The sequence below is a fragment of the Halichoerus grypus genome, chromosome 6 (genome assembly GCF_964656455.1).
Source record: "Halichoerus grypus chromosome 6, mHalGry1.hap1.1, whole genome shotgun sequence".
Lineage (NCBI taxonomy): Eukaryota > Metazoa > Chordata > Mammalia > Carnivora > Phocidae > Halichoerus > Halichoerus grypus.
In genome coordinates, this window is record NC_135717.1 from 40,659,873 (window position 1) to 40,681,588 (window position 21,716).

Consider the following 21,716-nt stretch of genomic DNA (forward strand, 5'->3'; position numbering starts at 1 on the left):
CCAGCCTTCCAGCTGCCTGCTGGAAGCCACCCAGCTGTTTGTGGCACTCTGTGCCGCTTCCGGGGGTGGGCAATGTGTCATAAATCCATGCTCGGAAGGCAGGCCTAGTTGTGACTCCCACCCCTGTCTTCCTTCTTACCCCCCGCAGCCGTTCGGCCCAAACAATGACGCCTGCTTCCTGCCTTCCTTTGTGCCCAGTCCCCCTCCTCTCCTCCCTTTCCCCTCTTCCTCTCTCTGGGAGGGAAACTGAGGCCCCCGCTGGGCCCCGTCCTCCTGGTGAGGGCTGGGGCAGGGTGGGTGCCGTTTGTATTAATTTTTATTCTGATTTCACAAATGGTGCGTGGTCCTTGTAGAAATCATGGGGCGTCTACTCGTTCCCGAATGGGTGTTTTACCCCCACCTTGGGAATGAGGAGAGGCTTAGAGCACAGCCGGAGCCCCCAGGAGGAGGCAGAGCTGGTGCCAGCAACGCACTTTCTCCAGATGTTCCCGCCTGAGTGCAGGGGCTTGCGAAACCTCTCCAGGGTGGGCCCTCCTCTGCCCCGCCCCCACTTCCTGGTTCGCGGTCTGAGGCTCCACCACAGGCTGGAAGTGGTGGGCTGAGCGTTCTCACTGTGGCCTGTTGGGCAGGCTGGCTGGGGGTGAGAGGAGGTGGTCCTGGCGGGAGGAGGGGCCTAGGGCCTTCTCTGTCCCCAGTGTGCCCTGCAGCTGGGCCGAGAGAGCTGTGTTGGAGGATGTCCGTGCCAGATGGAGGTGAGGACACCCTTCATGCTTTGAAAGGGATCAGTGCCGGGGTGGGCTGCCAGTGACTGAAGCCTTGAGAGAAAAAGCATAGTACAGAGTCCACAGTTTCAGCACCAGCACTGACCCAGGGCACCCAGCGCACTGGCTCGGCGTCCTTTAATGTAGGGATGCTGATACCGTGGAAGGGAGAGAGTCGGGTCAGAGCCCAGTGGGCTCCATGTCAGATGGCGGAGGGCCCTCCGGCAGCTTCTCAGGGGTTCTCGTATCCCAACTGGCCTCCAGGGCTCTCTGCATCTGACGGGCTCTGTGGGGGTCAGAGCCTCCTTGGGCAGAGAGGGTGGCCGAAGGAGGGGCGTGGGGGCTGCCTCCTTCCTTTCTGGGGCTGTGCTGCCAGTGCTGCTGAGCCTTGGGCCCAGGTGCTTATGGGACCCCTTGCCATGCGCTGAGACATGGGGAGGGGCCGCCGCCTCTGGAACAGTCAGTGACTTCAGGCCCCTGGCTGGCCTGGCCCACTTTCATCTCTTCCCCAAAGAGCCAGGGGCTGGAGCTGGGCCCACCCAGGCTCCCCAAAGCCCAGGAACTGGCCTGCTGAGCTGAGGACTCCAGGGTAGCTGATGGCAACTCCTCCTATTGGTTGGGATCTTACCCCCTCAGGTCCTAGGGTGAAGTCCACAGCCACGGGGGTGGTCCAGATATCCACCCACCCCCAGTCACCTGTCCACATGCTGGGCAGTTGCAGTTGATTTCCATTTCTCTAGGGCTGGGAGGAAGAGGAAGGAGAGGGACTGGGAGCTGGCTTTCCATGTAGGGGCGCCACCAGAGCATAGGGCAGTGGGGCAGACATGAGGCAGAGCATACACGTATGGATACATATGTCCGTGTGGACTAGGTCCAGGCCTCTGCTTGCACCATCCTTTGATTCCAAGGTCCTTGTTCAGGATGCCAGGGTGGGTTGAGAACCTGGGGAATTCCTGGATTTGCCTGCCAGGGTATACTGGGGTAATGCCTTGGGAGCAGCACCTGTGAGGGGCAAGGATTTGTGACAGAGGCTGCTGGGAATCCCACTTAAGCTCAGGAACCGAGAGGACCCTTCGGAGGAGGTGACTTGAATGAACACAGGGGAGGCCATTTACCTGTCACTGAACGCATAGACTGCTGCAAGAGGGGACCTGCCAACACTGGATGCCCAGCCATGGCATGCTTTGGCGGCGAGCCCAGGCCCTGGACTCCAGAGATGACCCCACCGCTGGCCCTGCCAGGCTCACCTGGGCATCCAGGTGGGCGGGGCCTGCTGATCCCTGGCAGGGGTCGAGCATGCCCGAGAATGCCTGGCATGGAGAGACTGTCCTGTCTGGCCGAGAGCCTGGCATGGGAGGAGTGGCACGTGTAGGCTGCAGGGGCCATGAGCATCAGCACTGGGCAGCCGCCCTCTTGCCTTGTGTCCCCACCTGTAGTCACCCTCCCAACCCCCAGGGAAGGAGTCCTCCTATACCTCCTCCAAAGCTACCTGAGAATTGTGTTGATGTGCCTGTGTTCATCGAGGAGGCACCGCTTTGTCCCCTGGTATGGGAGAGGATATGATCAAGGATTCTGCCCCTTGCCCAGGTTCCAGGGCCAGCCCGTAAGCTGGCTGCCACCTCACGCCATCAACGTTATTTTCTCTGTAGTCAAGAACGGGGTCTTGTGTGCAGTCAGGCCCACCATGACTTGCTGGCGGTGCAGCGACTCTGTTCAGAGAGGGCCAGTGCCACCTGGTCCCAGAACAGCAAAGGCCATCTTCGTAGGCACTGCAAGGCTTGAGGTGCGGGGCCACAGGTGCCCCAAGGTGTTCTGGCAACTAGTGAAAGGGTCCTCAGGAGACCTGTGGTCCCAGTTCTGTTTTCTCCAGGGCCATAAGGGCGACCATGGTGAGGCAGCCTGGGTACCCTGACTGTACCCTGCTGTTGGCACTCCCCTCCCCCCTTCCCTGGTCGTCCTCTGAGTGGTTCAGCCCCACATAGTCCTGCAAAGTCAAGAGAGAGGGATGCTGGGAAATTCCCATCCGCACCTCAGCCTCAAGCAGATGGGTCGTTTCGTGTCCGACTCAGAGAGGCAGGGATGAGCGCCCCGGGAGCAGTGGGCAAGCTCTGGAAGAGCAAAGCATGCGGAGTGGAAACCAGCAGTACCACCTCTGCCCTGACGGGTTCAGGTTGGGGGGCTGCAGGCCCAGCCCGGCCTGGGGGTGACTGCGGGGAGCACAGGGGTCTGGGGAGGGGCCCACTGCTCGGAACCTGCCCTTGCTGTGAGTGCGTGTGTGCAGCCCTGGGTAAACACATGAGTGGGAGTGTACAGTGGCGGTGTGTGCACGTGTATAACTGGATGGAAGGGGGTGGGAGAGTGTGCGTTTGCCTCTGTAAACACGTGTGTATGGATACGTGGTTAGAGCATGTGGGTGTGTGCCTACACGGATGCGTGAGCACGTGTTGTATGAGTGTGTGAGTGCTCCCATGGGACCGGGTGCATGTAGGGTGAGTGATTTAGTGTGGGCCTTCGGAGGAGGTCGGTGGTTCGGTTTACAGGAGATCCAGGGACACTGTCCCACACCTGCCCCTTCCCCCCCTTTCTCAAGCACAAGTCAAGGCAGCATAAGGTCAGGCCTCACCCTAGAGGCCGGGAGAGGCTGAGGAGCCCAGGACTTCCGTTGACGCGGAGGCTGTGTCCCGTTGGGCCACTAGGTCCTCCCTCCCCGGCCAAGGCGCCCAAGACCCCCAGCCACAGCTATCCCCGCGGCCGGACACACGGGAGAGCGGAGCCCAGCGGCCTTCCCGGAGGAGGTGACTCGGGCCGGGCGGGCCGCGCGCATTCCTGAGCCCTGAGTCAGCGCGACCGCCCCCTCCGGCCGGGCCCGCCCCCGGCGCGCACGCCCCTCGCTCCATGGCATTCCCGGGCGGGCGGGCCGGACGGGCGCGCGGGCGGGGACTCGGCGCGGGCGCCCTCCCGGCCGGCGGCGGCAGCCCCTCCCCGGAGCCCCCAGGACCCCCGAGGACCCCCCGGTGCCGGCGGCGGCAGCGGTGAGTGAGCGCGCCGGGAGCGGGGCGCAGGGCTCCGCGGGCCGGGCGGGTTCCGGGGCTGCGTCCGCTGCGCGCGGGGCCCGTGCTCAGCCCGCCACGGCCAGAGGCGCTGGCAGCGGCTGGGGTCGGGCCGGGCGCGGGGTCCAGGCCTGGGTACGGGTCCGGGCGAGTCCCCGCCCGGGGCGTCCGGACTTTCCTTCCCGGAGTTTCCCGAGCCACCCGCGGAGGCGGCCCAGCCCGGGATTCCTAACCCGGCGCGCCGCAAAAATAGCCCAGGGCCGGATTAGCACGTCCCGGCGGCCTGACCGGGCCGGACAGCTCGGCTCCAGCCCCCGCCCAACAGCTGAGGGTCCTGGGAGCGGGCGGGCTCGGAGTCTGGGGGTGTCCCCAGGCTCCTCCGAGCTGTGCCCTCCCCCCCTTGACGTTTTCCGTCCCGGCCGCCACCGGTGGGTGGTGCTCCAAGTCGAAACTCCAGCTCCGAGGGTGGGACTCCTCGGGATCGTCCCTGTCCCAGCCGTCCTCACAGGGGATGGGAATACGATCATCAGTAATAGCAGTAGTTGGGGGGCTAGGGGCGGGGGACTTCACAACCCCTGTCTCCCCACTCTGTAAATCCTGGAACTGCGGGGACCGGGGAGCTACTCCCTAAGACCCCGATGCGTTGTGTTCAGTGGCCTAGAGGAGCGGAGGTGGGGGGCGTGGGGGCGTGCCTAGAGGCAGGCCTTCTATTGGCAGGGAAGATGGCTGGACCCCAGGTGCTCGGGGTACGGGGGACGGCCTAGCTGTCTGTCCTGCTGGGGGCTTGTCTCTGGCTGGATGGGGAATGGGCAGGGGATCTCGCAGCCATGCCTGCCCAAGGCCCAGCTGGTTCCTGACCCGAGTTCGTTCGGTGCAGCTTGGGTTGTGTGTCTCTGTCTGTCTGGGTGGGCGTGGCCTGGATCCCGAGGCCCTAGCCTTGTGCTGGGAAACCCCCCCCCCCCCCGCCCCCAACCTTGGGACTTCCTGACTGAGAAGATTCAAGGATGAAACTGGCTTTTCAGGTTTGGCCCAGCTAGATGCTGGGTTCTCCCCACCCCCCTGGAGCCAGCCCCAGCCCCCTAGAGAGCCCCCAGAAATTAGGAGGAAGGTGGGGAACCCAACAGCTGGCTGGGGTCCAAGAGGCCCCTCAGCTGAGCCCCCTGCCACCAGGGGCCATTCTGGGCAAGCTGGGTCCTTTCCCTGAGAACGGGGCAGGGCTAGTAGGTGGGCACAGGAGTCAAGGGGCCCCAAATTCAAGATGCGGGGCCCCAGGCCCCATCCCAACCCTTCCAAGCAGCCAACCAGTCTCCCATTGTGCAGACAGGCTGACTGAGGGCAGCCGAGCTGGAGAATTGCCATGACCAGAATCCCTCACGCAGCATTAGTGTCCGGCCAAGTTGCTGTCCTTGGGAACTCATATTCTCGGGGGGCCCTTGGCTCAGAGGGGATCACCCAGGTCTTCCCTGCCTTTTAGGGCCCCCCGTCAGGGTCTTCTCAGCTCCCAGTGACTACTCAGGGCACACCCCGTTGCTCCTCTCCCTGGATGTGCTCCCCTTCCAGCTTCGGTGTCTGTGACAGGATCCACTTTCTACCCAAGGATCATATTCCCTGGCTTCTGCCTGTTCTCTGGGTTGGGTGTGTTTGAGGGCGACCCCTCCTCCCTGAGCTGAAAGGCTCTGGGTCAGGACAGGGTGGAGTTGGGGGCCCTGGGGGGCTGTGGCCAGGGCCAGCTAGGCAGGCACACGGGTCCCTTGGACCCCATCTCCTGGGCAGACATTGTCCAAGGTTTTGAATCCCCCCTTGGAGGCTCGGTGACCTCAGGTGGTGACTGGCTTCTCTGAGCCTCAGTTTTCTTATCTGGAAGATGGTACAGAGGACCCTTCCCAGGGCTTGTGATAGGTCAGCAGGGTCAGTTAGACCCAGGTTTCCGGCAGGTGTGCCAGGCTTCTGACGACAAGCCGTTTCTGCTCTTAAAACAGACTTCAGAACTTGGTGTTCCCTCCTGGGACCTCTCTAGTACTATCCAGGAGCTGGCCCGTCCGGGGAGGAGCTCGCTAAGCCCGAGGGTGTCAGGGCACCGGGAGCACACGTGCGTCAAGTCAGTGGGGGAACTTCTGGGGGCGCTGAGCGGTGGCCCGGCTGCTCATCTGCCCTTGAGCCAGGCATGTTGGTAGAATGTGGGCCTTTCCCCTCTGCAGCTTGGGGGAGGCTTTCACCTAACTCCCGAGACCCAGCTAGACCTCAGGTTGTTGAAGCCAGAATCTGCTATAGCTAAGTCTCTTCCCTTGTGCCCTTGCTGGCTTGCTGACTGTGGGGCACGGACCTGCCACCTCTCTGAGCTTTGGGGCTCCCCAACCTGGGGTGTATTCACCCTCTCAGCACCTGCCAGAGCCAGTGGGGTCCAGGGCTTTGATTCTGGTTGTCGGGGACCCCCAGGTCCGTACGTGCCTGTTGAGCCTTTGGGCAGCAGCCCTCCCCAGGGCTAGAGCCTCCTTTGCACCACCCTCCCTGGTTAGGTCCCGGCGTGTAATTATCACCAGGGATTCCTGTGCCTTCGGGGCCTCCTGTGGCAGGGAACCTCCTGTTCTGTTATTGGCCTTCTGCATACCTGTCTGGGGTGACGTCTGTCCTGTGACGGGTGACACGGGGAGGTAGGGATGGACGTGTCCCCTTTGGGATGGGCAGAGGGCACTGTGCAGGCCATCAGCTAGGTCTCAGGCCTGCCCTGCTGCTCTCTGAGCTCGTTTCCTTCACAGAGAAGCGGCGAGGTCTGGGAGGGTTGAGGAGGGCTGAGGACCCGACCGGTACCATTTTTAGCATGATGCCATTTATACATGAGACAGAGAGGCACAGCGAGGCCAGGTGACTTGCTTTGCTACACGGTAGCATGTGGGTGGTGAAGACCTGGATTCTGGGAGGCCACTCGGCTAGTGATCCCCGCTCGCAGGGCATTTCGGGGGTTGGGCATCAGATTAGGGGTCAAACAGAAGAGTGGGGGTCAGAGGTCAGGGCTCTAGTGTGGAGGCTGGAGCACTGGGATCATGCTCGGGTGAGCTGGGGACACGCCTGGGCAGGTGTCCTGGGGTGGGGCCATTGCTCCAGTTGACCTTGGCGGTGGGCGGTCCCCTGGGCAGGGCGGGGCCGGGGCTTGGTGGGTCTTGTCCTGGGGCTGGGCCATCCCGGCTCTCCACGCAGCCTCCAGCCGCCCCTGCTGGCATCGTCCTGCCAGCTGGCTGAGCAGGCCCGAGTGCCTTGGTGGCCGCCGCTCGCACCTGAGGATCCAGTCTCACAGTGGCTCTGGCCACTGTCCAGGCTGGGGCAGGCCACACCTGCTCCCCAGTCTCCTCCTGCCTCTTGGTTACACCCTACCAAACTGGGCATCTCCGAAGGCTCCCACGGCCAGGTGCCTCCCGTGGCTAGTGTTCTGGTCGTACATGCTCCTGGGCCTCGTGCTCCCCTCCCCTCTCCTCCTCTGGCTGCCCTCAGGGAGCCCCGCAGAGCCGGCAGGCATTGACCGGCCCGGGCGTTTGGTTCAGCTGCTGCTTCTCAAGCACCTCTGTGTGCCAGGCACTGCTGTGGCCCCTAATTTTCAGACGAAAAAATTGAGGCTTGCAGGTGGTGAAGGTGAGCAGGGTCTGCCTGGTGTCTCAGGCCAAGCTCTCCCCTGGCTTCCTGGCCCCGTCTTCTGTCTGCGCATGTGGCAGCCCAGAGGGTCCCCGCTCATCCGCAGGGCAGGCATATGCTTCAGTAGGACCTGCCCCTGCTCCCCACCCAGCCCTCTGCCCTGAGGCTGTAGCTACTCCTAGTTCTCTCCATCCATTTAAAGCAGCCCTAGTGGTCCTGTGATCCTGCGGGGCCCTCCGTCCCTCAGCCCCATCTTGGGCCCTCGTCATGAGCCCCACACTTGTCCTGTGCTGCCCGGAGTGCCTGGGTGTCGTGTCTGCCCCTGTTTCGTGCCCCCTTGCCGGGCTCGGTCCCCACCCTTAGCATGCTGAGCAGTTGTCAGCACTTTCTAGCTCACTTCTGGATGCCCAGTTAGGGGTCTCCTGATGGGGCTGGGCCCTGGGTGGGCAGCCTTGACTGTCGCCAGAGTGACTCAGATGATGTGTGACCCCGAGCAGTCAGGCCCTCCCTGGGCTGCCGTTTCTTCCTGCACCGAGGGGGTCAGCAGAGCAGAGATGCTGTTGGGATTCCCCCCTGAGGGGCTGTCTGGGAACAAGAGCCCACTGTGCGCCTGGGGGAGGCCTGGACACTGAGCCACTGTCTCCTCTGGGTGGGCGCGGTGCCCCTCCCCAGCCCAGACTCTTTGTCCTCTGGGCCCGCCCCTCCCCCACACCCCTGGGGCCCACTGTGGAGCACCCCCCCTTGTGGATCCCACCCACTTGAGGCCCAGATGGGAAACTATGCACAGAGGGCTGGGGCAGACCAGGACCCCGCAGCACTGGGGGCACGGTGGGGATCCTGGAGCCCTGTGGGTTACAGAGCACCCTCCTGCCTCCACCCCCAAAACAGGAGGGACTTGGGTGGAGGTGAGGGACCCCGGGAGATCTGGGCACACGGGCAGGGATCTGGTGCCTCCCTCATGAGCTCAATGGTTCTTGTGTTCCTGGGGCCAGCTGTAGGCCCAGGCTAGCAGGGGCTGGGGAATGTCTGAGTCCCTGGGTACCTCACCACCCTTTTCCCACTTCTTGGCTTGGGCTCCCCCTGCCCCGACCTCGGCTTGTGGTCAGCTACTCCTACCAGACCCCGCCGAAGGGTCTTTTTCAGGAACCCCACATCACTCCAGATGGTGAGGACGGGCCCCTGCCAGTCCGTGCTCAGAAGTGACCAATGTCTACTGAACAGTGGCTCTGGACCAGGCCTGTTGCCCTGAGGCTTCCAGTGGCTGATGCCCTGAGCTGTGCCCGGGGATCCAGGGCTGGGAGCATCTGTCAGGGTGGGGCCAGCCTGACTAAGGCTGTGGGTCCTTGGGCAGAATGCGTGTGCAGGGGTGGGGCGTGACTCGAGCCCTGAGGCGGGCGGGAGCTGTGAGGAGAGGCCATGGGGGCAGTGGGAGCTGGTAGGGGCATGGGTGTGGGTGGTGGTGTAAGCCGAACAGCTGCCAGAGGTTCCTTGGACTCCGAAGTCGAGGACCAGCCGGTATCACTTGGAGGTGCTGGGAATGTATGGGGGGGGGGGCTCCTGGAGAGGCCAGCCCCCTGGCACCCGGCCTGTGGATCCCCAGCGGTGGGTCCAGGGCCGGAAGGAGCTGTGCGCAGTACCTGGGGCTGCCCCTGTTTTGTGGAGGGCAGCATTCCATGCCCTCTGGGTCTATGTAGGTCGACCTTCTCAGGTCAGTAAAGAGCTGGGAGTTGCTCCGAACAGAATTCTGGCCTTCCCTGTTCTGTGTAAGTCCAGTAGGAGCTGTGGGCAGCATCCTGGGCCTGTGTCCAGTTATGCCACCCAAATACGTGACCTCGGGTAAGGCAAGCCCCTGTTCTGTAGGACTCAGTTTTCCTATTTGTAAGGCAGGGGTGGGGTTTTCTCTACATCTCCTCGGCAGTGCAAGGGAGGTCGTTTCTAGAGGCATTCGTGGGTGGGTTCCCAAACCCGAATTTTTTTTTTTTTTTAAGATTTTATTTATTTGAGAGAGAGAGAGTACGAGCAGGGGGGTGGTGGTGGTGGTGGGGGCAGAGGGACAAGCTGAGTGCGGAGCCCGCCACCACGGGGCTCCATCCCAGCACCCTGAGATGATGACCTAAGCCCAAGTCAGAGGCCACCCAGGTGCCACCCCCAACCCGAATTTCAGAGTCTGTCGGATTCCCTAGCTCTTGGATGCAGTGGAGGAATTTTGGGGTCTCTTCCCTCCGAGTCTTGCTCGGCCACTCCCCTGCTCTCCATGCCCCACAATGTGCTTTGGATCTCCCGTTTCCAGACACCCTGTGGTCCTTCTTTGGGGAGGGGCAACCAGAGCCGCCCTGAAGGTGACCTTTTGTAAGCAGGGAGTAGAGCGCCAGAGAGGCCGTGGTCACATAGTCGTTGCCTCACTGTCACATGGCCAGGCAGTGGAGGCCCACATCAAGCCCTGGCGTTTCTGCTCTGGGTCCTGGGCCCTCGCCCTGGGTCTCAGATGCTGAGGTGGGTGCGCGGCATGTGTCTGTTTCTGGGTGCGCGACGCCCCCTGGTGGTCCCGGCAGCATCCGCGCCCAGGTGGCTTTCAGAAGGTCCCTTGCAGGTGGGAGCTCCCGGACAGGGAAGCCCCGTGGCCACTCCTCCGTGAGATGCAGGGGTCGCACCCCCCTGTCATGGGTGCAGGGGCCTTCTGTCTTCGGAGCAGACGGCATGGTGGGGAAGAGGGTGCGGTCTGGGTCAGACAGGTTTGAACTTCGCCCCATGTACAGACTGGGGCGAGACCCTCAGCCGACCTATGTGCACACTCGCTGAGATCTTCGCACTGGTTGTTCCCTGTGTGAGGAGCAACTCTGCCCTCTCCAGCAGCCTTGTTCACTCCATCACCACCTTCAGGTCTTTGCTAGATGTCACCTTCCAGGGAGACATCCGTGCCCCAGCAACCGTAACGTGCTATGTTTCCCTATCATACTTGTCACGTGTTAACATGGTGTCTCTACTTACTTACAGGTTTTTGTTTTTTTTTCTAAGATTTTATTTATTTATTTGAGAGAATGAGAGAGCACAAGTAGGCGGAGGGGCAGAGACAGAAGCAGGCTCCCCGCTGAGTGTGGAGCCCAATGCGGGGCTTGATCCCAGGACCCCGAAGATCACGACCTGAGCTGAAGTCACATGCTTAACCGACTGAGCCACCCAGGCGCCCCTATAGTTTGTTTGGTTTTTTTTTAAGATTTTATTTACTCATTTGAGAGAGAGAGAGTGCAAGCGGTGGGGCAGTGGGGGGAGCAGAGGGAGAGGGAGAAGCTGACTCCGTGCTGAGTGGGACTCAGGTCCACGACCCTGAGATCATGACCCCAGCCGAAAGCCAGAGTCGGACGCTTAACCGACCGAGCCACCAGGTGCCCTGTACTTACAGGTTTATTGTCTGGACCGTAAGCTCCAGGGAGGCAGGGATTTTGTCTGTTTTTGTCTCCTTATTTCTCCACCAGTGTGTCCCTGAGCACCTAGGAGTGGCTCATCGTAGATGCTCAAATACTTGTCCTGAATTTCTCTCTTTCGACATGAATAGATTTGTATTGTGAGGGCCTAGTTTGTGCCCCGCGGTGTCTCCAGGGACGGGCGAAGCAGGCACGGAGCAGATCGGTGCTGAGCACAGAGGAGGACTCCAGCATCGGGGCCAGGACCCTCCCTGGGCCCAGTGACCCCTGAGAGGTCCGTCAGCACTGAATCACCCACCCCCCAGGCCTGCCGTGCCCCACCCGGCGCCATGAGCGAGGCCCGCAGGGACAGCACAAGCAGCCTGCAGCGCAAGAAGCCGCCCTGGCTGAGGCTGGACATCCCGGCTGTGGTGCCCCCGGCAACAGAGGAACCCGGCTTCTTCCAGGTAGGCGCTGCTGGGCAGGGGCTGGGCGTGTGCCCCGTCCAGCCTCCTCACTGTGACCCCACGGCGCAGCCCCTGAGACGCCAGGCTTTCCTGCGGAGTGTGAGTATGCCTGCCGAGACGGCCCACGTCCCCGCGTCCCACCATGAGCTCCGGCGGCCGCCGCTGCAGCGCCAGATGTCCATCACGCAGACCATCCGCAGGTACTCGGCTGCCGTGGTGGCTCCGCCCGTGGGGGCTGGGGGGTCGGGGGGCAGAGGCAGGCAGAACTGTCCCCTCTGGGTACGGGGGCTGGGACCGGAGCCAGGGTCCCTCCTGTCTCGGCTGTCTCCTCCATCTTGTTCCCCATGTCACCCTGTCCTCCTCCTGTTCTGGGGACCAACTGCTCTCACCTGCCACCTTCCCTGCTCCCCACCACCTCCCCCTGTCTCCTTCTCTGTCTCTCCCATCCCAACGCTCTGGCCCCTGGACAGCCGGCAGGTGCGCTCTGGGCGTGTCCACACTCTGCCCCTCTTGGGTCCCCCCGCTGCCCGCAGGGCTCTGCCACAGCGCCGCTCTCTCTCTCGGTCCCTGCTCAGGTACCTGGGGCAGGGCATGAGCGTGTGGACGTCAGGTGGCGTGTGCATGGCGTGCGATCTCTTGGGGGCTGCCGGTGCCTGTGGTGTTCCCTGGGGTTCCTAACAGCAGGTCCTGGTGGTGGTTTTCCTTGCATGTCCAAGAGGTGTGGATGGCTTGCCTGGCCTTGCAGTGCCCACTGCCTGAGTTCTGTGGAGTCAGGTCAAGCTGCTGCCTGGGGCCAAGCTCTCTGGCGAAGGGCTGAGCTCTGTGTGCCATCTGTGGACTCAGTGTCTCCCCATGAACCCCCCTCTCCGGGATGGGCTGAGGATCGGTGTAAAATACTCACTTGGGCAAGGCCTGCCATCTGCGCTTCTAGAGGGAATTTGGAGTTGGCTAATTGCTTAGGGGGTGGCCAGGGCTGGAACCCATCCTTCCTCTTGATTAGACCCAGCGCACCTGGCCCCAGGCCCCAGGCCCCGGGCGTGATTGGAGGCTTGGGTTGGGGCACGTTGTCCACCCTGGCGGGGCCGGGGGATGACCTGGCTTCCCCTTGCTGAGACCCTCCCGTGGCAGGGGCACCGCGGACTGGTTCGGAGTGAGCAAGGACAGTGACAGCACCCAGAAGTGGCAGCGGAAAAGCATCCGCCACTGCAGCCAGCGCTATGGAAAGCTGAAGCCCCAGGTCATCCGGGAGCTGGACCTGCCCAGCCAGGACAATGTGTCTCTGGCCAGCACTGAGACGCCCCCTCCACTGTACGTGGGGCCGTGCCAGTTGGGCATGCAGAAGGTATGCCGAGCCCTGCTGCCTCCCACCAGCCTCTCTCTGCTCCCTGGGCCGGGGCTGGGGACACGGCCGACCTGAAGACAGGAGACTCTGCGAAGCTCCTGGCGTGGGGGCAGTCACGTGGTCCCAGAAAAGCACCTAAGATACTCTCTGGGAACTGGGGCCTGGGGGAGGGGACAGGGTCCTGGGATCGGGATGGGAGACCATCCCAGGATGCACAGCATTGTAAAGGCCCCATGGGTGAGGACAGGGACCCTCCTAGCCCCCTGCACAGCCATCCAGGGACCCGCTGGGGGGTGGGAAGGAGGGGCAGCTATGTTCTCCACAGCGGGGTCTAGGGTGGGGAAGCGGCCCCCACAGCCACGGCCCAGGCCTGGACTCTTACATCTCCTTCCGTCTGCCAGATCGTAGACCCCCTGGCCCGGGGCCGGGCCTTCCGCGTGGCGGATGACACGGCTGACGGCCTGAGTACCCCGCACACGCCTGTCACGCCTGGTGCTGCTTCCTTCTGCTCCTTCTCCAGCTCCCGCTCGGGCTGCAGCCGGTTCCCGCGGCGACGCAAGCGCGAATCGGTGGCCAAGATGAGCTTCCGGGCGGCCGCGGCCCTGATGAAGGTGGGTACGGGGGCCGGGGCGGGCTGGGAACGCGGCGGCCAGCACGCCGCATGCTCACCTCCTTGCTGGCAGGGCCGCTCTATTAGGGATGGCACGTTGCGCCGGGCGCAGCGCCGAAGCTTTACTCCTGCCAGCTTCCTGGAGGAGGACACAGCTGACTTCCCCGACGAGTTGGACACGTCCTTCTTTGCCCGGGTAAGAGCACAGGGGCATCACCCGCCACCCCTCTGTCTGCGTGGCCCACCCTGATCGCCTATGTTTGCTCAGGAAGGAGTCCTCCATGAGGAGCTGTCCACGTACCCAGACGAGGTGTTCGAGTCCCCTTCGGAGGCGGCGCTCAAGGACTGGGAGAAAGCCACGGAGCAGGCCGACCTCACGGGTGGGGCCCTGGACCGCAGTGAACTTGAGCGCAGCCATCTGATGCTGTGAGTGCCGCTGGCCCGTGGGGAGGGGAGGGGAGGGCAGGGGGCCAGACTTTTGGCCGTCAGGAGTGGCTGGGCCCTGGGACACTGGTGCCAGGAGGGCCGAGGGAAGGATTGTGGAGTGTGAGCCCAGCTTGTGCACCGTGGCTATGGGACCCAGGGCCAGGCACCCTCCAAGGCTCAGCTGCCCACCTGCGGGACGGGCACATGATCCCAGAACCCACAGGCTGGGCGGAGTCCCGCAGGGAGGAGGAGAGGGTTGTGATTAGTACTTGCAGACTGTCAGGGAACCTCATGTAGGTCAGGTTCTACCTCTTCCACCCCAGAGGGGCTCAGGATTGCTTTTACTGGTTGGGAGGAGGCTGAATGGCTGCACGGAGCCTTCACTGCTAGATAGGAGCAAGACCGAGCGGGAGGGTCGGCCCCGTGCAGGAGGGATTGCAGCAGGTCGGGCGTCTAGGGCGGGGGCTGACTGCGCCCCTTCCCTCCAGGCCCCTAGAGCGAGGCTGGCGGAAGCAGAAGGAGGGTGGAGCAGCGGCCCCGCAACCTAAGGTGCGGCTACGGCAGGAGGTAGTGAGCACGGCGGGTCAGCGGCGGGGCCAGCGCATCGCGATGCCCGTGCGCAAGTTCTTTGCCAGGGAGAAGCGGCCGTACGGGCTGGGCATGGTAGGCCGGCTCACCAACCGCACTTACCGCAAGCGTATCGACAGCTACGTCAAACGTCAGATCGAGGACATGGATGACCACAGGTAGGCATGGCGTGCGGGTGTGGGGGTGGGCTGCAGCTTCGAGCGGGCAAAGCTCCAGGTTGGGGGCGGGTGCTCTGGGTTGGGGATGCCGCCTCTGCTGACGCTCCACCCTGCAGGCCCTTCTTCACCTACTGGCTCACCTTCGTGCACTCGCTCGTCACCATTCTAGCCGTGTGCATCTACGGCATCGCGCCTGTGGGCTTCTCGCAGCATGAGACCGTGGACTCGGTGAGCCCTGGCACCCTCCCCGGCCCAGACCCTTGGAGTCTAGGCTCTGAACTGCCTCCTGCGTCACCCTGGGAGGAGAGGGCCGGAGCGGGATCTGTCTCATCTCTTTCCCCAACCTTCCAGGTCCTGCGGAACCGCGGCGTCTATGAGAACGTCAAGTATGTGCAGCAGGAGAACTTCTGGATCGGGCCCAGCTCGGTGAGGGCAGGGCCTTGTGGGCGCTGGAGGGTGGGAACCCTGGGCTGGCAGGGGCCAGGGCCACCGCTGCACGTCCCACTCCTCTGCAGGAGGCTCTCATTCACCTCGGTGCCAAGTTCTCGCCCTGCATGCGCCAGGACCCGCAGGTGCACAGTTTTATTCGCGCCGCGCGGGAGCGTGAGAAGCACTCGGCCTGCTGCGTGCGCAACGACCGGTCGGGGTGTGTGCAGACATCGGAGGACGAGTGCTCGGTGGGTGCCCCCACTGCCGTGTGTTTGTGGTTCAAAGCAAGGGCCTTCTGTTCACCTTCATTCCCTGCCTCCCCCATCTCCTGCTTCTCACGTCACAGACAGTTGTAACCAGGCGTTGATTTGGGGGCGCTCTTTCTGCACGTGTGCATCTTGTTTCTGACACAAGTGGTAGTGCCGTATTCTTTCCCCTAAGCAATTAAAAGAGACCCAAAAAGCAAAAAAGATTCATCCAAGTTTTTTTTTTTTAATTTTTAAAAGAAGATCTATTTAGAGAGAGAGAAAGCACAAGCAGGGGGCGGGGCAGAGGGAGAGAAGCAGGCCCCCGCTGAGCGCAGAGCTGGCCGCAGGGCTCGGTCTCAGGACCCTGAGATCATGACCGGAGCTGACACGAAGAGTGGGATGCTTAACCAGAGGAACCACCCAGGCGCCCCCCATCCAGGTTTTTATCACATCATCTTGTGCGGAGCTGCTGTAGTTTATACCAGTTCCCGGACTGTGGTGGTTTCTATTCTGAAGCTAATAGGAATTCTGCTGTTGAGATCCTGTTAGGTCTCCCAACATGCCCGCACATTTCTGGAGTGTAATTTCATTGAGATTGGGTTGTGGGTAAGGGTGATTCCTGCGTCCTGTTGACGGTGCTGGTAAGGGGTGGGCTCTGACCAGGGGTTGACCCTGTGTCTCCCACAGTCCACACTGGCAGTGTGGGTGAAGTGGCCCTTACACCCCAATGCCCCAGACCTTGGCGGCCACAAGAGGCAGTTTGGCTCTGTCTGCCACCAGGACCCCAGGTCAGTCTTGCTGCCCGCCCCCGCCTTTACCACCTTAGCCCATGGCTCTGTGGGGTGTGGGGGGAGAGGGTATAGCCCCCCTTGTTGTTGAGTTGGACAGGTGTGGATGCCAAGGAGATAAAGCGGGGTCTGACCACATGCTGGGTTCGCAGGGTGTGTGATGAGCCCTCCTCAGAGGATCCCCACGAGTGGCCAGATGACATCACCAAGTGGCCGGTGAGCCAGAGTGAAAGGGTTGTTTGGAATCACCCTTGTCATGTTGGGGAGGAATCCACACTTCATCCATTAGTGATGTGATGCCAGAGATCGCCATCATGGGACCACCCTGCATATTCAGATGCTGTGCCCCAGGCCTTTGCCCAGCCTGTCTACCTCCCAACACCTGCTTCTCTGAGCAGGTAGCCAGAACGGGAGAAGCAGGTGGAAGCTTGGGAGGTCAAGTGACATTATTCCAACTAGACAGATGGCTCATCGGAGTCTCAGGGTGTGGCAGCATGCCTGAAGTCAAGGGAGGCCGGTTTCCTACCCTAGGACCTGTGCATCTTTGCCCCAATCCCCAAGCGTGGTGTGGGGCTCAGGGTTGGGGGTGGCCCTAACCCAGCTCTCCCCCATTTGTGACCCAGATCTGCACCAAAAACAGCGCTGGGAACCACACCAACCACCCGCACATGGACTGTGCCCTCACGGGCCGGCCCTGCTGCATCGGCACAAAGGGCAGGTAGGTGTGCTCGTGTGCACAGCCCTTCCTGGGTGCAGAACATTGCCCTGGGGTCCCTCTCCCTCACCAAGTTCGGAAATAACCTGAGATACCAAGGGACCTGGGTGGCAGTCAGCTGCCTCTGCCCCTGGGCCCCAGCAGGTCCCTCTCCAAGTCCTCTCAACCCTGGCCTGACCTTCCAGGTGTGAGATCACCTCCCGGGAGTACTGTGACTTCATGAGGGGCTACTTCCATGAGGAGGCCACACTGTGCTCGCAGGTAGGCTCTGGGGCGAGTGTCCCTCCCCTCTCCCCCCAGCCACAGTGGGTGCTGATGGGCCACTCTGCACAGGTGCACTGCATGGATGACGTGTGTGGGCTCCTGCCCTTCCTCAACCCTGAGGTGCCTGACCAGTTCTACCGCCTGTGGCTGTCCCTCTTCTTGCACGCTGGGCAAGTGATACCATGTGGGCTGAGCAGGGGTAGGTGGGGTGAGTGGCCCCAAGGACCCTAGGAGTGGCTGGCCAGAGATGGTGAAGGGGTGGCCTCCCTGCTGAGTACCACCCCCCGCCCCCCCGTAGGATCCTGCACTGCCTGGTGTCCGTCTGCTTCCAGATGACCGTCCTGCGGGACCTGGAGAAGCTGGCAGGCTGGCACCGCATAGCCATCATCTACCTGTTGAGTGGTGTCACTGGTAACCTGGCCAGTGCCATTTTCCTGCCATACCGGGCAGAGGTAAGGGCATCCCCCAGGGTGGGCACCCTCCTGAGTGTACCTGCTGCCCATCCTAAACTGGGTCCATGTCTGGCACTGGGTTTGGGTCCCTGGAGAGTCCAGCCTGGGAGCATCTCCTTTTGGCTCCTCCATCTTGACGCGCTCTGGGCCATGGGAGGCGGGATGGGGAGATGGGGCTCTGGGTCCAGGCTGGGGGTGGGTGTCGTCTGCTCAGCCTCACCAGCTCACAGCCACCCACACTGTCGCCAGGTGGGCCCAGCCGGCTCGCAGTTTGGCATCCTGGCCTGCCTGTTCGTGGAGCTCTTCCAGAGCTGGCAGGTCCTGGCACGGCCCTGGCGTGCCTTCTTCAAGCTGTCGGCTGTGGTCCTCTTCCTGTTCACCTTTGGCCTGCTGCCCTGGATCGACAACTTCGCTCACATCTCGGGCTTCATCAGCGGCCTCTTCCTGTCATTTGCCTTCCTGCCCTACATCAGCTTCGGCAAGTTTGACCTGTACCGCAAGCGCTGCCAGATCATCGTCTTTCAGGTGGTCTTCCTGGGCCTCCTGGCCGGCCTGGTGGTCCTCTTCTACTTCTACCCCGTCCGCTGTGAGTGGTGTGAGTTCCTCACCTGCATCCCCTTCACTGACAAGTTCTGTGAGAAGTACGAGCTGGACGCCCAGCTCCACTGAGCTGGCGGGGGCACCGGGGCCGTGTGCCCCAGCAGGCCAGAGCTGGGCACGCTCTCTGCCCCGAGCCTCACAGGCCACAGGACTCGGCCCGCGAGCCCTGTGTGCAGGCCTGCCCGTTTCCTGAACACTGACCTCTTGTGCCTTGTTCACTGCTGGTGAACGTCTCGTACTTCAGGGCATTTATTACACTAGTTCCCATGATTACCTTCTAACTAGTTTCTGGACGACCACCTCATGTGGCCAATAAATGGACCGGGAGCGTTTTAGCTGCCACTAACTTATCAGAGCTGCCTCGTCTTTCTGGTTTCTGGCTAGGGCTGTGGAGGGAGGTCCTTCAGGCCTCTTCCCCACCCTCCCCTCCCACTTACAGTTCCCCAGAACGGGGAACTAAGTGTCAAATGTACCTCCCAGTGAAGCCCCTCAGCCAGGTGGATGGCTGCACCTTGTCCCCCTTCCTTAGGGTGACTGGCAGCTGACAATGATAGAAGAACCCACGGCTTTGCTGTCACATTCGTCCCCGCGCCCCCACGGAGAAGCACCCTGACCCCAGCGCTCCCTCTGTAACCAGCAGTTCCAAGTTCAGCCACAGGCTACTTCTTCTTGCAGGAGCCAAGGGTGAAGGGTGTTGCTATAGGTGAACCCTGTGAGCTGAGGCTGGAGACCTCATCCACATACTGTTGGATGCAAGGCCCTTGTTTCCCCACAAGCACACACAGAAAGCCAGCCATCTGCTTTTATTTCCCCTTGCCGTAGAAACCACAGTAAAAGGGTCTTATGGCCAGCGGATGGTGTGGGCACGGGGCTCAAATGAAGCCTCTTAGACCTTTGGATTCACCTGCACCGTTTTCTGCCCTTGCCTCCCCTCTGTGACTGGGCAGTAGCAGTCCCTCCTGCCCCAGGTACTGTGGTTTTCTGACTTTTCAAACTAAGAAGCAAGTAGATTTATTTTGTACACAGGGCCAGGCCCATTTGCCACATCATTCGGTTGTTTGGACCTAGGGCTCAGCTGTGTCCCAGCTGGGTACAGGCCACCAGCACAGAGCTGTCCTTGTCTGGAGGTTCATTTTTGCCTCAGCTTTTTGATGAAGGACACCTCATCCCGATTCCGGATACCGTAACTGGAAAAGGAGGAGGACTATAGTGTGTGATCTGCAGAAGGTAGGTTGGACTCCTCACGTGAAACTTGTGAGGGACCAAGAAGGAACGGGTAGGAAGAGCACTGTGTGCAGGAAGGTGAGGAAGTGGCAGTGGCCAACCTCTCAAGACCCCCATCGTGCCAGTGGGCAGCCTCTCACCCGCACACACTGCCTTCCTCTGGCTCCGGGAAGCCCTTCACTGCCCCTGGAGAGCAGTGGTCACAGTGCCCCTAGGTCTCCCATTCCAGTAGGGAGGGCCCCCAGGAACCTCCTTGCAGGAGGGTATCAGTCCAGCCAGGGACTCCCCACGTCTCGCAGATTCCCCAGGAACTGATTTAAGACTCCTTCTTCCTGGGAAGAGGCCCCAGCCCTCTGGCCGAGCTTGGGGAACTAGAGGGAAACAGACCAGATGCCTCCCAGCAGCTCAAAATGTGCCTGAACTTACTCTCGAAGCTTCTTCCTGTCCTCTGTGAGCTTCTCTCCTGCGGAGGTCAGGTAGTAGGTCCTCCACACATAGGACCTGCAAGACTCAGATGAGGATTCAGGTAAACCACAAGCACGGTCACTGGGCAGCTGGGACACAGGGGCTGTGTGTGAGACGGGCTGAGGCAGCTCTAAGGAGGCACTGCTTCAAGGGCTGTGCTGGGTAGCTGGGGGCCAAACACACCTTACGAGATAGGCGGCAGTACTGAGACACAGACAGCAGAACACCTGACCCAACAGGCGTGAGGAGAGCACCCAAGTGAAGATGGGCTGGGGCCACTGACAGCTAGCGAGACCACTTACAGACACTAGAAATGCCCCGAGATGCCCCCCGTTTAAGAAACCCGGCTGCCCAGGTGGGGTGATGTAGATGAAAGAGCAACTGAGGCAGGACTCCCAGGCACGGAGGCACCCACCACGCCTGAAGGCTTGGGACAGGGAACTCAGAACTCACCAGTACTTTGCGGCACACATGCAACAGGCGCTCATGCGCCACCAGGCCTTCCTGCCGCTCCACTTACCAGCTGATGTGCTGAATGCCCCCTTCACGCTCCTGCCTGAGCTGCACGTATCTCTGAATGGCCTTCTTCAGATCCAGGACTGTGGCGTTCTGTACCACAACCACAGCTGCAACACAAATGGGAGGACGGCCATGGTGGGAATCCACAGCCACAGCCTCGGATGGCACGAGAGGAACCCAGAAGCTCTGTCCAGACTGTTTTGGACGGAGACTCAAGTCCAGGTGGAGTAGGCTTGTGGTTGGCCCAATACCCTGGGACACGGCCCCGAGTTTCCCCCTGAGCAGCCGTGTCCGCATCTTGCCTGTGTGGAAGCTCCGACTGCAAGGTCCAAAGGGAGAAGGCGAACACTTACGCATTATTTCTCCATCCATCTTGCACACTCGGACTGTCATTGCTTGGCCATATTCTAGTGCTATTTGGGAATTGACCTCTTCCAAAGTCACCTACAAAAAGACCAAGGGTGGAGGTGGGAACCTTGGCTCTCTTTACTATCCCAAACAACAACCAAAGAAAACAAGCTGTTACTGTCCAAAAAGCAATACCATGTTTTATGAAGGACAAGAAACAGATTTCTTGCTTATATGTTAGGGTTTCCCAGTTCCACCCACATTTTGTATTTAATGTCCAAAGTGGATAAAAGCTCGGCAAAAGAGAAGTATACAGACAGGGGGCGATGAGGTTCAGATCTGGGTTCTGGGGCTGGGTAGGAGTAAGAACACTGTCAGTCCAAGGCCCCGGGCAACGCCTGAGTTGAGGCAGGTGTGCAAGATTTACCAGGGCACCAAAAAAACAGTAATATAAAAATCTTGAACCAACTTAACAAAAAATACAAGTGAACTTTAAAACTCCAAGTGGGGCAAATTAGCAAAGATTTAAAGACAGGACTGTGCCGAACCAGACTGAAGGTAGATAAATGAAAAGCCATCAATACTGATCTCGTCCTCACGCCAAGATTCGCTGTCTTGTTTGCCGGAGCCTTTTTTACACGCCCTTTGAGCTCTGAAAACGGTGTATTACAAGGTCATGTATCCCGACGAGTGTTTTTTTGGGCGCCCCCTTAAATTCTGCAAGCCAGGTGAGAGCCTCGATCGCCCCCGCCCCCCAGCCCCAGCCCCGGGTAAGACCTTCGCTGGAGCGCAGAGGCGCCTTCTTGAGGCCTCTGTGCCGCAGTCCCCCATCAGGGCCTCTCGAGGTCGGTCCGCGGCACACGGCCCCGCGGGGAACGACCCCGGACGCGGCGGCCTCCACCGCCCGCGCGCACCTGGATCGGTAGATCGCAGAGCAGCGGGTCCTGCACGACCATGGCGAGACCCTCCTGGAACACGTCCACCGCCTCGGAGTGCGGTAGCGCCTCCTCTTCGTCCTCATCGTCCTCGGGCCCCTCGGGCCGCAGGGCAGCCTCCGCCTCGGCCGGCTCCAGGGCGCCTCTCCGCTCCCGCGCTCCGCCCGCACCGCCGGCTCGCGCGGCCCCCCGACGCGAGGACCGCAGTACAGCCCCTGGGACCGCCAGGGGGCGGGGCTGCCACGAGGACCAATGAGAAGCTCGAGGCGGCCTGCCGCAGCTGTTGCTGGGAGCGCGACATC

General features: G+C 61.5%; 2 protein-coding genes across 8 annotated transcripts; one reads left to right on the forward strand and one right to left on the reverse strand.

The window, feature by feature from the left end:
- The first annotated feature begins 623 nt into the window (after positions 1 to 623).
- Positions 624 to 18,273, forward strand: RHBDF1 (rhomboid 5 homolog 1). 6 transcript variants are annotated; one of them, XM_036083520.2, is made up of 18 exons: positions 632 to 752; positions 11,163 to 11,303; positions 11,373 to 11,503; positions 12,432 to 12,645; positions 13,047 to 13,256; positions 13,329 to 13,451; positions 13,524 to 13,681; positions 14,170 to 14,427; positions 14,544 to 14,655; positions 14,779 to 14,853; positions 14,943 to 15,104; positions 15,792 to 15,892; positions 16,045 to 16,108; positions 16,516 to 16,610; positions 16,793 to 16,868; positions 16,941 to 17,041; positions 17,170 to 17,323; positions 17,573 to 18,273. In XM_036083520.2, exons 1-18 carry the CDS (start codon positions 747 to 749, stop codon positions 17,990 to 17,992), a joined length of 2,601 nt encoding a protein of 866 aa, XP_035939413.1. In that variant the 5' UTR covers positions 632 to 746; the 3' UTR covers positions 17,993 to 18,273. The 6 variants fall into 6 exon arrangements, 5 of the variants coding, with proteins under 5 accessions (XP_077931179.1, XP_035939413.1, XP_077931181.1 ...); XR_013448967.1 differs by having other exon boundaries at positions 624 to 752; positions 11,163 to 11,503; positions 16,941 to 17,070; positions 17,573 to 17,711; XM_078075053.1 differs by having other exon boundaries at positions 631 to 752; positions 11,163 to 11,503.
- A 438-nt stretch (positions 18,274 to 18,711) lies between these two features.
- Positions 18,712 to 21,582, reverse strand: SNRNP25 (small nuclear ribonucleoprotein U11/U12 subunit 25). Of its 2 annotated transcripts, XM_036083568.2 has the most exons (5): positions 21,394 to 21,582; positions 20,485 to 20,575; positions 20,133 to 20,238; positions 19,574 to 19,648; positions 18,712 to 19,110 (listed from the first exon to the last, which is right to left on the reverse strand). In XM_036083568.2, exons 1-5 carry the CDS (start codon positions 21,433 to 21,435, stop codon positions 19,053 to 19,055), a joined length of 372 nt encoding a protein of 123 aa, XP_035939461.1. In that variant the 5' UTR covers positions 21,436 to 21,582; the 3' UTR covers positions 18,712 to 19,052. The 2 variants fall into 2 exon arrangements, with proteins under 2 accessions (XP_035939461.1, XP_035939460.1); XM_036083567.2 differs by lacking the exon at positions 18,712 to 19,110 and having other exon boundaries at positions 19,574 to 19,701.
- Positions 21,583 to 21,716: the final 134 nt, after the last annotated feature.